Source organism: Pithys albifrons, chromosome 20, assembly GCF_047495875.1.
Source record: "Pithys albifrons albifrons isolate INPA30051 chromosome 20, PitAlb_v1, whole genome shotgun sequence".
NCBI classification, from domain to species: Eukaryota; Metazoa; Chordata; class Aves; order Passeriformes; family Thamnophilidae; genus Pithys; species Pithys albifrons.
In genome coordinates, this window is record NC_092477.1 from 8,981,436 (window position 1) to 8,994,488 (window position 13,053).

Here is a 13,053-nt window from a genome sequence, read left to right on the forward strand (position 1 = left end):
CTGCAGAGGCTCCCTAAGCCAGACCTGAGGCTTTGGGGATGAGGACCAGATCTGATTTTTGTGCAATTTAATATGATTGAGGTCCTCACTGCTGACTTAGTAAGTTCCTGAATGTGTAAAGCAAACCCAGCCATTTACAACCTCATAAACCCCAGACTAGCACAAGAAATGGAATGTGATTAACACACACCAACTTTTCCATTTTTCTACCAGAAAATTAACAAGTTTCCCTCAAACTACTGCTTGAGTCAAAAGATGTTTTAAATTGTGACTGGATGAAGACAGACTTCTGATCTCACTGTGCCACATGCTCCCTTGGCCTGCAAGGAAACCCCGGTGAGATCGGGGTGAGCTCAGCCAGCTGCTCTGTCCCTGATCTATTCAGCACTGCAACACTCAACTGCTCCCATCCCCACTCTGCTGCAGCTCAAGGCAACAGAGTTTGCAGCAATTTGTCAATTAAACACAGCAACACTACAGAGAAATATTAAGCTGTTCAGATTATTTATTATACTGATGTTCCTGCCACTAAAACTCGCTCTGCAGAGCTCTCCTGTGAGCAGGGGCGTGCAGGGATCTGTGCAGCTGCAGGTCATGGCACTCCTCTGAGCTCTTACTACAGTTCACAGCACATTTCCCTTGGCTTTCCAAGTTATGCCATTACCTGTCTGTTGATTCCAACAGGTAAACTGGACCCACTGGTAGCTCGACTCATGGGGGCCACAACTGCCACTCTGGTTGGGGAAGGAGCCGACTGACGTTTCTTAGGGGGCAGTGCAGGTGGAGGGCTGCAAAACACAACAGGCATCGATGCTTCCATCGCTCTTCCAGCAAACAGACTTTTTAGAGGCTTCACAAGCTGTTTTCCAGAAAGCCTTTGTTGGCCAGGAGCTACTCAGCAAACTGCATCCACTAACAAGCATCTATTTGAGAATATTCCCACAGGTATGGTCCTGTTTGGTGATTTTTAACATTGGAAAAGAGTTGGTATTACTCAAACAAAAGCAATTTAAAATATATTTTAAATGGAGCTAATTAGTATGCTAATCATTTCTTAATAAAGGCAGTGAAAATCCAAATTCAATGTTTTGGTTGACCCAAATATTGTTTCCATTACATTCCCTTCTCCTTCTTGAACCTTCAAGGTTTGAAAAATGTTGAAAGTTTCAAAAATTCACAGGACAGGAAAATTCTTTTTCTGCTCTTTTTACTTTCTTGGTGAACTTCAGTGAACAAGAGGGTCAGTGCTGCTCTCACCACAAACACTGTGAGGGCCCATGTTTTGGCATTAATCTGTTTCCAACACACACATGAGCAGCAACCAGCGAAAATTTAACCCCAGAATTTTTTCCTTTTGCTTCTAACGACATGTAATTCTGATAATCATCAGGCCTACAAGGTTCCCAACAGCACACATATTCTGTTCTTTGAACAGGAACCTTTTATAGAACCCATGAGAATTCACAAAATACACACAAATGTGACTCTTTTTTCCAGCCATAGCCCTTGATGCAGCATTTTCAAATTAACACAACATCTATTTTTCACACCAGCCATTAGCACCGCTCCTAGAGAAGAAAAACATCATGCACACAGACCAAAAACCTGCAGACTGGGGGTTTTCCTTCTCAAAATAGAACACAGAAACTTTCATGTGGTTACTCGTAGAACAGGGTAAGAATAACCAAGCACAAGATTTTTTTCACACACTGTTGGCTCCTTTCACTCTTAAGCTGACAAGCAATGCAGAACCACCTCTGATAAGCAATGCAGAACAACCTGGCTGTGCAGGCCAGACTGGCAACTGCCAGCTGAGGTTAAAGCAACACTTCCCATTGGATACAGCAGCACCAAACACTCGTATAGTGTGGAATTCACACAGTTTAACATGAGGTTATTATGGATTTACGTGATGCCTCTCATGCACAGACCTCAGGGCACGGCACTGACCTCACACAAAAGGAAGGAAAGGAAAACACAGACAGAAAATAAGACAAACAGAACACAAAGTCATAAACAGTCCAGGAGCAGGGAATAATTACTCTGGAAGACTGGAAAATCAGAGGCAGCACTAACCCTCCTCATGAATTCTCTTGTGCACGTTTTGCAGGACTGTTTAAAAGCCAACAGGCTGGCAAGAGGCATTGGTGTTCTTCAGTCAGCTGGCTGGCCAGTATTACCTGTTCTCTGCCACACGAATGCTGGGCAGAGGGGGTTTGGGAGGAGCCACTTCTTCATCCATGGAGTCAGTCAGCAGCTCGTTGGATTGAGCCATGTTAGTTGTTTTGTTGAGGATCTCCATTTCTCGGTCTGTAAGGGGAAGTTCTGAAGGGCTGCAACATGCAAAACACAGATTGTAGATCACAAACCACAGCTGGAATGCAGACTGCTGACAGATCCATGTCTATTTTAAATCATGTGCAATCCAACAGCAAAAGGCAGAAATTTGCATCTGCAGGTGGAAATCCATGTATATGCAGAATGCAATGTGTCACAAGGGATGTTTCACTGCCAGATTTTGGGCTCTTCCCTATTACAGGGTATTCTCTGTTAGTGATCTCACTGAAATAGATGTGGCTTCATAAAGAACACTGCACCACCCCCTGTGAAGAGTAACAGAATGCTTTAACTCAGCCAGCAAAGAGACAGAAATTATCCCATCTATATCAGTCCTGCACACAGAAGAAATCCTTGACAGTGACCCACCTGTCAGATTTACATGCTGGTAAACTGGGTTTAACTGGGCTTGTGGGAGAAGGATGCTCCTGCTTTTCAATTGTGAGTCTGACCAGCTCCTGATGGATGGAGAGAAGAAAAAGAGAATAATTATTTGCTGAATGTTGCACTTGAACATCCCAGAACAGAAGGGGATGCTACTGCAGTAAACTCTTTGTTAGCAGACACAGAGAGAGCAGAGCTGGGTGTAGGTCTGGTACAGAGCCACCAAAATGATGTACAGCAGCTGCTGAGGAGCAGCCTGCACCCTGCAGCAGTTTGGCCATGTTTGAGTTAAGTTCATAAACCTTGGCCCTGGGGGGATTCTGCCCAAACCTGCATATGTGTCTTTTTGCTGTGCATCTTCTTTCCTCCATACAAACATGTTCCAGTCCCCACAACACCCTAGACAATGGCAAATTGGCTTTACATATATAAGAACAGTCTTACCCAGTGGAGCACTTCACCCAGCCAGTAAAAAATCCAAATAATTGCTTTATATTTTATAAATAAGTACATATTTTTAATAAAAAGCAAGTTTTCTGTAAGATGTCCAATAACAAATTTAATAGTGAACACCTTTATTAAAAGGCCTGCTCCCCCTGAAGCCACTTTTTAACATGTTAGCAATGGAAGTCTTAATCATTCAAGGAGCCACTGTAGTGCATCTGTTATAGGCAGATAAGGCTCTGGATAAAGAGATAAGGGCATGATAATCCTGAACTCTACATCTGCCAGCAGTCAAAGCAACAATCATTCACGCCAGGAAGATGGAGAGAACATTTTATGGATGTCTGAGGCCGACAAATAGATCTACTGCTCACAGACACAAACACATGCCCTGTTAAAGGCAGGCTGGAAAACTGGCAGTGCTTCCTGACAGCATTGGCTTCCCAGCATATTATGCAAAGGAAATTATATGGAATCAATTTCAATTTATTTTTTAAAGCAGTCTGAAGTACAGTGTCATCATTCCAGTATCATTTTCATGTCCTTGTCTGCAGAGCTTGGAAACAACTGGCATTGCTCTCTCAGTGCAGTAACTGCAACTGGAATGTCATCACCATGACCCTTCCAAGGAAGGAAATATTCTGGTATTTTTACATAAGGCTCTATTTAAAGCTGAACTTCCACGGGTTAACACACTCCCAACAAGAGGAATAAAGTGCTGCACTGGATGTGCAATGGATGGCAGACACAGTCCAAGTGTCCACCTCAGCTGGTTTTGGTTTCCATATTTTACTCACATTCTCAGTGTGAGTCTGTGCTCCAATAGAATGTGCACTGTGTTAACCAAAACCAGGACAAACAGTCAGCTTTCCAGAAGCTGTCCTGGAAAATCCCACACAGGGCAAGGAAGAGGGAGGACAAACAGAGCACATACAGATGTCCATGGGGACTAAAGCTATGAAGATGTTCCTGTTGGGACAGACAGACGACAGCCCTGGTGAGAACAGCATGTTCTGGTGAGGACAAGCACAGCACCAAGCTGACCACAGGACAGCCTGGCCTGCTCCCACCTCCCAGGGCAGCAGAGAGCAACCAGGAGCAACAGGGCTTTCCACAATCCATCAGCAACACTGTGGTAATGCAAGTTACACAGTATACAGAAAAATAAAATAATTCAAGTCCTCCAATGATAGAACTGCTGGAGTGGTAACACGGACACTGAACTGATCTCAGACCTCCCTGCTGACCTCCCTTGTTACTCAACAGAAACTATTTTAACAAAATGTACTTTCCTCTCTTTTACCTTCTCTTTCAGGATGAACAGCCTTTAATTAAAACCTTGCTATTCCTTTTAGACATTAGAAATTCCCCTGTAAAGTTCACTGACCATTACTAGGAAAAACAATCATAGGACCTCAGATCCCATAAACAAGGTTTTTCTGTGAATTGGACCATTTGGAAATTACAGTGACACCATTTGACCCTTCCTTATGGCTGCAGCAGGGCTGAGTGATGACACAATGGATTGCCACCTTCCTGCCCTCTGGACAAAAAATTCCTTTGCTGAGGAGGCTTTTGGAGACCCTCAAGCACTTTAACAAGCTGAAGCTGGACCCTGAGGGGCTGTTGGGTACTGGCCAGGAAGCCTGCAAATGCACAAGAGCACAATAAGGGAAATAAAACATTAAACCACAAGCCAAAATACTCCGTAAACATTCCCTTGAAAGCGCTACGGAAGGGAAAACGTAACGTTTCCTTTACCTCACCTTTCTTCACTACTATTTTGCCAATCATAATGGACACACAGTTGTCCACCATATGGGAGTGTAGGTTAAAATGGGAGAAAACCAACCCATTTTGGATCAAAAATCTCTTCAGAATGATTCAAACCACTGGAACTCTGGGAAAAAACCCAAAGCACCTCCCACCAGAGGCACCAAGTCAACAGATGATTGTTAATCCTTGAGAGGACCACTTTCCCTTCAAATTTTGACAAATATGACCAGACCTTGACTGTTTCTCCCCTCTGCTATCCCCAAGGGAGAACGAGCACTTGGAAATCAAGCCAAGATCTTCAGCATGCACACAGAGGTAATCAGCAAACAACTGAGCCAGATGCACATTATGCTATTCCTTATCAGCAAGGAAAGAGATTCCTGCAGCAGTAATTAGAGATAATTAAAGCCTCTCTGCAAACTTATGCTACTTCAGCAAGATGGAAACTCCAAAATGAGATGTATTTTTAAGAAGTTATGTAATCAAAACAAGGAATTTTTTCCCCTTTTATATATGCCTAGCAGGGCTCTAAAACCTGAGATCAAAACTTCAAGTTGCAGAGGTGAATATGCTCAGTTCTGAAAATAAAGGGGGAAGTAAGCACTGAAATGTGGAAGTGGATCTTGTGTGATCTGCCAGAAAAACAAAATAGGTTCTGCTGTGGAAAGAAGTGTCCAGCTTCTCAGTTCTGCTTCCAGCTCTGAAAATTGGCTTGGCCCTGCTAAAATAAACCTTGTGCTGTGCTGTGCAGTAGATGAGAGCATGTCACTTCCAAATGCTGACCTGTGGATGGGCAGACACAGCCACATCTACCCAGACAGCCACACATCTGCTCCAACCATGTTCCAGGCTCACCAGACACGAGCCAGCTCCAACGGGAAGGCCAAAATAACTTTGAGTCTACCAAGAAAGCAGAGACTGATATAACCCCGATGCTCAGCAGGGTGCAGAGCTCAGGCTCAGCACTGCCTGGGCATGCCTGGGTTGCTCCCAGCCCAGGCTGGATCACAGAGCAGCCGGTCAGGACCTTCCCCCTCTCTGCCAGCTGCTCTGGCTGAAAGGCAACAGGTACCAAGGGTTTAAATACTGCTTGAAGTGAAAGGACAAGGTGTGTGCAAGTCTCCTGCAATGAGACCACACAATTCTGCCCCAGATCTGGGGATTAAACATCTCTCTCCAGGACTGTGCAGATTCAGTCAGTGACAACTCACCATTTGCTGGGGTATTACAGTTCAGATAACACAGCACAGATTTTCATGTACTGCAAATTGCTGCCAAATTCCAACACCAACAGCAGCTGAGACTTTAGGCTAAAACTCTTCTTCTCTCTCCTGCTGTGCAAATTTAAGACCAGCTTTACTTTTAAAATGTGGAGCTTAAAGAGCATATTGTGAAAAATAATCCTGGAAAATCCATGTTCTTTAGGCGATGGGAATGTTTTGTTTCAAAGATATTTATTTAAAAGGCTCATAAAGTAATAGCAGATTTTAGTATCTGTGTTTGAGTAACACTAAAGAAATATCCAGAGGATGCAAACCAAGAGATCTGAAAATGGGACAGCCAAAGCTTCACTTTTGCATTCAGCTCCAGTTAATAAACACCAAGCTGAGTCTGAGCACAGAGAGAGAGGCCTGTTCCTGATACACCAACCCAGGTGAAACACCTGCCGCAGTTCTTACAACTCTATCCCAGCTTTCATTCTGTAGTTGATTTAAACATTCCCCTTTAGACTGAGCCCTGCTGTTGAAAGAGGTTTAACTCTACAGTGTCCAAAATAAGATTCCCAGGAGATGTGGCACAGTCTGACTGGTGCCCTAAGCCCAGGTCAAGCCCATTTTTACCTGCAGTGTTAAGACAGGTGAATGACAAGCCTGGGACACAGAAATAGTGGGTACCAAAACCTTTGAGGGAGGTAGAAGGGAAGTCAACAGCTTTCCCAGAGTGGAAAGGGGAGGGAATGCTACAAGCAGGTCTCACAATGGATACAAAGGTTTCTATTAAATGTTCCCATCAGTTATGCCAAACTAATCTCCAGAAAACTGAGTTTAGCTCATCACCTGTTCCCCACCCTAATCCGACTGCTGAAAATGGTGATGTATCACTGACAAATCCCTTGAAATTCATCCTAAAAGATGGAGCTGGAGTCTGTGATTCTCTGTGGGCATTGACAGGGAGTATTTTCATTTGATTTTGCCTAGACAGAAAATGAGGAAACTCTGTCTTGTAATCTGAATGGGATGCTGGGAATGACTTGCTGAAAAATTAATACAACGCCAAATAAAGATTTATTGCTTCTTCCAATTCATCCAAATGCCAGGGTGAGCACTTCAGAAGGTCACATTTAGAGCCACACTGTTTGTGCTAGTCTTTGACCAACACTCCAAGCAGGATCATTTTTAAGGGATAGTTAACTGAAGGCAAGAATAGGATCTTTTACCTGCACTTAAAAACCTCTTTTACACAGGTATTTTCTAAAGCACATTATTACGTACTTTATACAATATAATTTACAATAGTTGTCTTGTGTACCTTGACACCATCCAGAACAGCTTTTATGACATCCTTCACCGTTGTCACCATCTCCTTGTCCTCTGAATTGATGCCCTCCAGCATGACCTGGTCAGACCAGCGGATGAGGTTGGCCAGGCTCTGGTACACGCGGCTGTAGCAGGAGGAGATGGCAGAACTGGGCAGCAGGGCAGGGAACAAAACAAACTGGGGTTATGGAGATACCATCAAATGTCACAATTCACACTGCTGAAAGTTTCTCTCTGACATTCAGAATTGGTGTTTAGCAGGTGACAAAGCTCAGCCTTCTCCTCAGCTGCAATTGCTCTCCCCTTCTCTAGCACCCAATAGGATAACAATATTAAAGCACAAACCACCATCAGTTCATTCCTGATTATCAGAAGGAATTATCTGGGCTGCAGGTTAACATAGCAGTGCTAGAAATAACATTCCTTCCATTTTAATTTACAGCTCCATCCTATGCCTTAACTTTAAAGTTAAGTATTTAATTTCCACATTGAAGTTGAAGCTATTTCAGTATTATCTACTGTTTCCTTTTTCCTTATTAACTTTCCCCAAAAACATCTTGGATTATTGAGAGCTGACTATTCATTCCTTTACAAATCATTGCCTCACTGTTTATAATGCCTGTAAACATGTAATTAAACTTACTTCTTTAGAGAAACTGAACTGAATGAATTTCAGGTTTGAAAGTGGAAGGGTGTTGCTTTGTTTTGTTTTTAATGAGAAACAGAATTGAACCTATTGTTCTGAAGGGAAGAAAAAAAAGAAATTTTGGAAGGATGACAACTCTAAATAAAAGTTAACTGTAACAACAGTGCTCCCAGGCATCTTCCCGGCCATTCTGACAACACTGAGTTCATTACTAAGCAAGGTGTGTTAACAGGGCTGCTGATGGCAACGCTTCAGCAACTCTTTGTCAAGTTAGATCAATTCCAGGCTGCATCAAACCCATAAACAGATAAGAGAAGGTGTAATCTTGCAATCATTACTGATACAAGTGTTCCAGCTCTTCCCATTTCTCTTTGGTATCCATTTTACATTGGCTTGACTCCAGTAATTTCATTATCTGTGAGAAAGGAACCAAGCCCACAAGCTTCAATGAGTTTATTTTGGTGAATGAGGTTTGCAGGACTGGGGAAAGGACAAGTTACAACCAGGGGATACAAACAATGGCAAGGACTTCATTGTGGTCCTTGTTTGGGTTTTTTTTAAGGACACTGCTTGCCATTTGCTCTCACTTCAAATGAAATTAGCTTGGTAGGAGATATTTCCCAAACAGGGCCCTCCCCCAGCTCTTTCTAAGGCTTTGATTTCTTTGCCATTAATCTTCAGTCCTGCTTCCTCCTAAGGAGGTGGTAATTGAAAGCCCATTTTGTGCTACATTTAATTACTTTTTTCCTTGATGCAAATGCTTCCCCTAAAGCAAAAAGAGGTCCAACAATAATTGTAGCCTTTCTTCTACACTGAAACAAGTCTTGCCCACTTTTCTTGAGGGGGATTTGCCACCAAAAACACCCCTTTTTGTCCTGCCACTAAAGTACAATAGGTAGGCAGGAAAGGACATGGCTTTTGGACAAAGCCAGATCCGCTTTTGGACTTTTCTGGAGGCTAAGACAGGCAGAGCATACATATGGGATCTGAGCTTTAATCCACACTTTGTTTCCAGAATGAGAGACTTATCACTGTGTAGAGGACTCCACTGAGTACTGAGAGAAAATTCTGCTTATATGGACAAATATGGGTATCCAACTGTCAAGTTTGCATGAGTTCACAACAAAGAGAGAGCAGATAAAAATTGTGAAGAATAGAAATGTCTGAAATACTTCATCTGCTGAACACCATTTAGTTGACACTTATTTCCAAATAAATTCTTGGAAGGAAAGATCACCCAGCAAACATCCCTTGAATACACAAATCAAAGCAAGCAACTACAAAAATAACATGTTCCATCCTAAATGTATTTGCTGATATTTCACATGTTCTCCTGATGTAAGAGGAAAGTTTGTTCTCTCTTTTATTAAGTGAAAGCACGTGCTTGTCAGGAACTGGTAACAACTGAAGACACTTTTGGGTCTGTATCCAGAAGCCTGATGAATATTCCCATTCCAACAGCTAATTGGCCTTTGTGCTTTGACTGATCCAACCTAGACTGGATCTTACCTGTCCCAGTCACAGGACTGACACACTCCCACTGTCTCCTTCATTTTGACAGACTTGGCCTGTGCACTGGGCATTCTGTTTGCAAAGGATTTGGCACCTAAATGCTGACTCATCCCTACTGTAAACCTGTCTTGCACCAGAAATGAAATAAGCATCTTGAAAGAAAAAAAAATTGGAGATAGTCAATGGGAAAACAAATAGGAACACCATAAAAACTGGCAGGGTTTCAGGAATCAAACACCTGCATTGCTCTGCTTAGTTTTGTGCTTTTCTCTGTCTGTGCTAACTTTGCTCTTTCCATATTATTCCACAATGTTTGTTTGTTTCCTGTAAATCAATTGTTCCAGCACCCATGGGATGAACAGCAGCAATGTCTCTATGGCTTGGCAAAGTCCACAAACTCTTATAATCCATGATGAGCTTAGCTTTGGGAAATTTCTACTTCTTTCATGGCTTCAAACCCTCTGCCTAACTGGTAAAAACATAATACATATAATCTGTTAGAAGATAAAAACAATAATCTGTTGAGTGCGTCCAGGAATGAACTTGGTTAATCTGCTGAAGTACATCTATTTACTTCTGTGTCTGATCCACTAAAATCCAAAAAAGCAGTAAAGAGTGAAGGCTCAGACTTCTGTAAAATCAGGGTAGATAAACCAAACACAAAAAAGGATTACTCTGAGAATAAACTCCTGGATTTGTTCGCTTTTAGGGTACCACCATGGACTGCAGAAACAGTAAAACCATCTGAGGAGAATCTCCCACCAGCAAATGATAAATTTCCAAGTTTATGCCAAGAATCATCCCTTCCTCCTCTCTGAAATCACTCTGATTCACTTTATCTTTCCACAGCATGAGCTTCTTCACAGTGGGGAACCTGCTTTTAAATTATGTTTGAAAATCACCACATAATTAGTAAAAATAGCAGTCACTTCATTAGCCACCACAGCACTTCCTGTGTCCTGCATGATGTGGTACTTCAGACACAGGAGGGAGAGAAACCGGGAGCCCACTGGTCTGTCATGGTCCCAAAACCCACGAGGGGTGCTCACCTTTGCTGGATGCGAGGGTCAGTCTGCACCAGGGGCAGGATGGCCTCCAGCACTTTGCTTGCTGAGCCCGGCAGCATCTCCAGCACTTTGTTGTCAATGGCCATTTTATCCACAATAGTCTTGAAGTAGCGCAATGCACTGACCACCTCCTTCTCCTTCTCCTCCAGCCATGACACATTCTAAAGTGGGGGGAAAAATGGGAGAGATGTGTTGAAACTCCAGGATGTTTAAGGGCAAGGTTCCTTTAACACACCTGAAGTACGTTGACATGAGGTGTATTCCATGAGGAGTGGAGAAAACCCCTGTGACCACAATCACTTCCAAACTGAGTTACTGCTCTTTCAGAAGAACAGGCAGTGCAAAATTACACCCACACTTTAACTTTCTGAATTACCTGCATTACAAACTGAAGGCTAATCTTGATCAGTTTTAGGCCAAGATTAACACTACTGATGACATCAAGGGAACTGCTTTGAAACCCACACACCAAACTGGGGAGGGTGAAAGTAAAAAACAATCACAGAATGGTTTGGGTTGGAGGTGCCTTAGAGACAATCCAGTTCCAGACCCTGCCATGGACAGGGACACCTCTCACTATTCCAGGTTGCTCCAAGCCCTGTCCAGCCTGGCCTTGGACACTTCCAGGGATGGGGCAGCCACAGTTTCTCTGGGCAACCTGAGCCAGGGCCTGCCCACCCTCACAGAGAAGAATTTCATCCTCATATCTAATCTAAACCTGCTCTCAGGTCATCCCTGTCCCACCACTACACGTCCTTGTAAAATATGTGAAAATCTCTAAACAAAAAACTCCACTCTGATGAACCTCCAATCCAAGTAATTTTGTGAAGCTGCTGGAAACAGGGGAACTCACACACTTTCCACTGGGACAGAGTGTGAAAGTTGAGTTTTGGCTCTGGTGAATGAATGTAGCAGAAGGGAACAGTTCATTGGAATGAGGCTGAGTTGTGGTCACCAACTTCCGTGCCACCACCAACACTAAAGCGGAAATTCAGAAGTGATACATGAAACCTTAATGGCATTCTGGACAGGGAAAGTTTACCAGAGAATGCCTGGAGGACTTCTAATGCCACAAGTAGTTCCTTAGTGAGATTTAAATTAACTCCTGAACGCTGCTAGAAAAGGAGCAGAGAGCTTAACAGAGTCAGATTTCATCCATTATCTCCTCAGTAAATTCAGCTTCCAGAATTAATGACCTGTGGGCATTGTGTGCTCCCCATACTCTTGTCAGCTGTTAAACTGCTGCTTTTCTGCAAAATCAGGCCAGCAGTCCAAAAGGTTTTAGGAAGAACAGTTTATAGGCAGCACTGGTTAGTAATTTGGGGCGAGTTGCATAAAAGGATTAGAAGCCCAAGTTCTATCTAGCTCCAGCTTTAAAGTCCAACTTCCAATCCAAGATCTGCAAACCACCCTGTCATTTTCTGTCTCATCTGGGAAATGCCCAAACTCTGCTGCTGCTTCCAGTTTTTGACAATGCTGCTTGCCAGGCACCTCAAGTTCTGATCTGCAGCCCACAGTGCCCTGAACTCCCTTGCTGAGGAGCATCCTGGTAACTCACTGTAACAAAAAAATGACATTTCCCATTTTGCAGGCATGTGCCCTCACCACTGCACAGCTTATTCTGGGACATAGAATCCTCAAAACATTTAGGGTGGAAACAACCTCTGAGATCACTGAGTCCAACATTAATGTATGGAGAGGTTCAGTCTCTCCCTGAAGGTTTTGCACTTCATCTGAAATGATCCCACATTTCAGGGATCAGAGGGTCTGTATATTCCCTGAGTGACTATGACCATGGCCCAGCACTCAGAGCTCTCAAACAGAAGTGAAAAAATGTGGGCTGCAGTTCCTGCTCCGGTGGCTGTTTATGGATTTCATTCAACAACTGTTTCCTGTAGAAAGGCTTGAGACTTAATAGCTTAAACACTCTCCTGGTGCTCCGGAGGGATGGGCCTGCCTGGGAGTTCAGGGCTGAGAATGATGAGTGGAAACACAAACCCTTCCTGAGCACCTGAATCCAGCACTGGACACTATCTGGAACACAGCACTCTCTTTTTTCCCAACTTCCCTGCTAGCTCTTTGGGTGATATTCCCTAAGAACACCTTGTAATGAATCCTCTTCCAAGGTACAAAGGTATCACATGTAGGTGTGTGTGTGTGCACAGAACCACACGGTGGGGTGGGTTGGACGGACCTCAAAGACCACCTTGTTCCACCCCCTGACATGGGCAGAGAAACCTTTCACTAGAGCAGGTTCCTCCAAGCCACATCCAGCCTGGCCTTGAACATTTCCAGGCACTCAGCAATAGGACAAGGGGGCACGATGGGCTCAAGCTCTGCCAGGGGAAAT

The 13,053-nt window shown here is 43.5% G+C and overlaps 1 protein-coding gene across 6 annotated transcripts in view; it reads right to left on the reverse strand.

Moving 5' to 3' along the window:
• Nucleotides 1–13,053, reverse strand: part of RAPGEF1 (Rap guanine nucleotide exchange factor 1) — an 86,402-nt gene that overhangs the window by 39,263 nt on the left and 34,086 nt on the right. For all 6 annotated transcript variants that reach the window (XM_071574267.1, XM_071574266.1, XM_071574265.1 and 3 more), the window contains exons 3-7: nucleotides 10,686–10,864; nucleotides 7,471–7,627; nucleotides 2,707–2,795; nucleotides 2,181–2,333; nucleotides 665–788 (exon numbers count right to left, since the gene is read on the reverse strand). In XM_071574267.1, coding sequence (XP_071430368.1) covers nucleotides 665–788; nucleotides 2,181–2,333; nucleotides 2,707–2,795; nucleotides 7,471–7,627; nucleotides 10,686–10,864 — 702 coding nt within the window. The remainder of the gene's footprint in view (nucleotides 1–664; nucleotides 789–2,180; nucleotides 2,334–2,706; nucleotides 2,796–7,470; nucleotides 7,628–10,685; nucleotides 10,865–13,053) is intronic.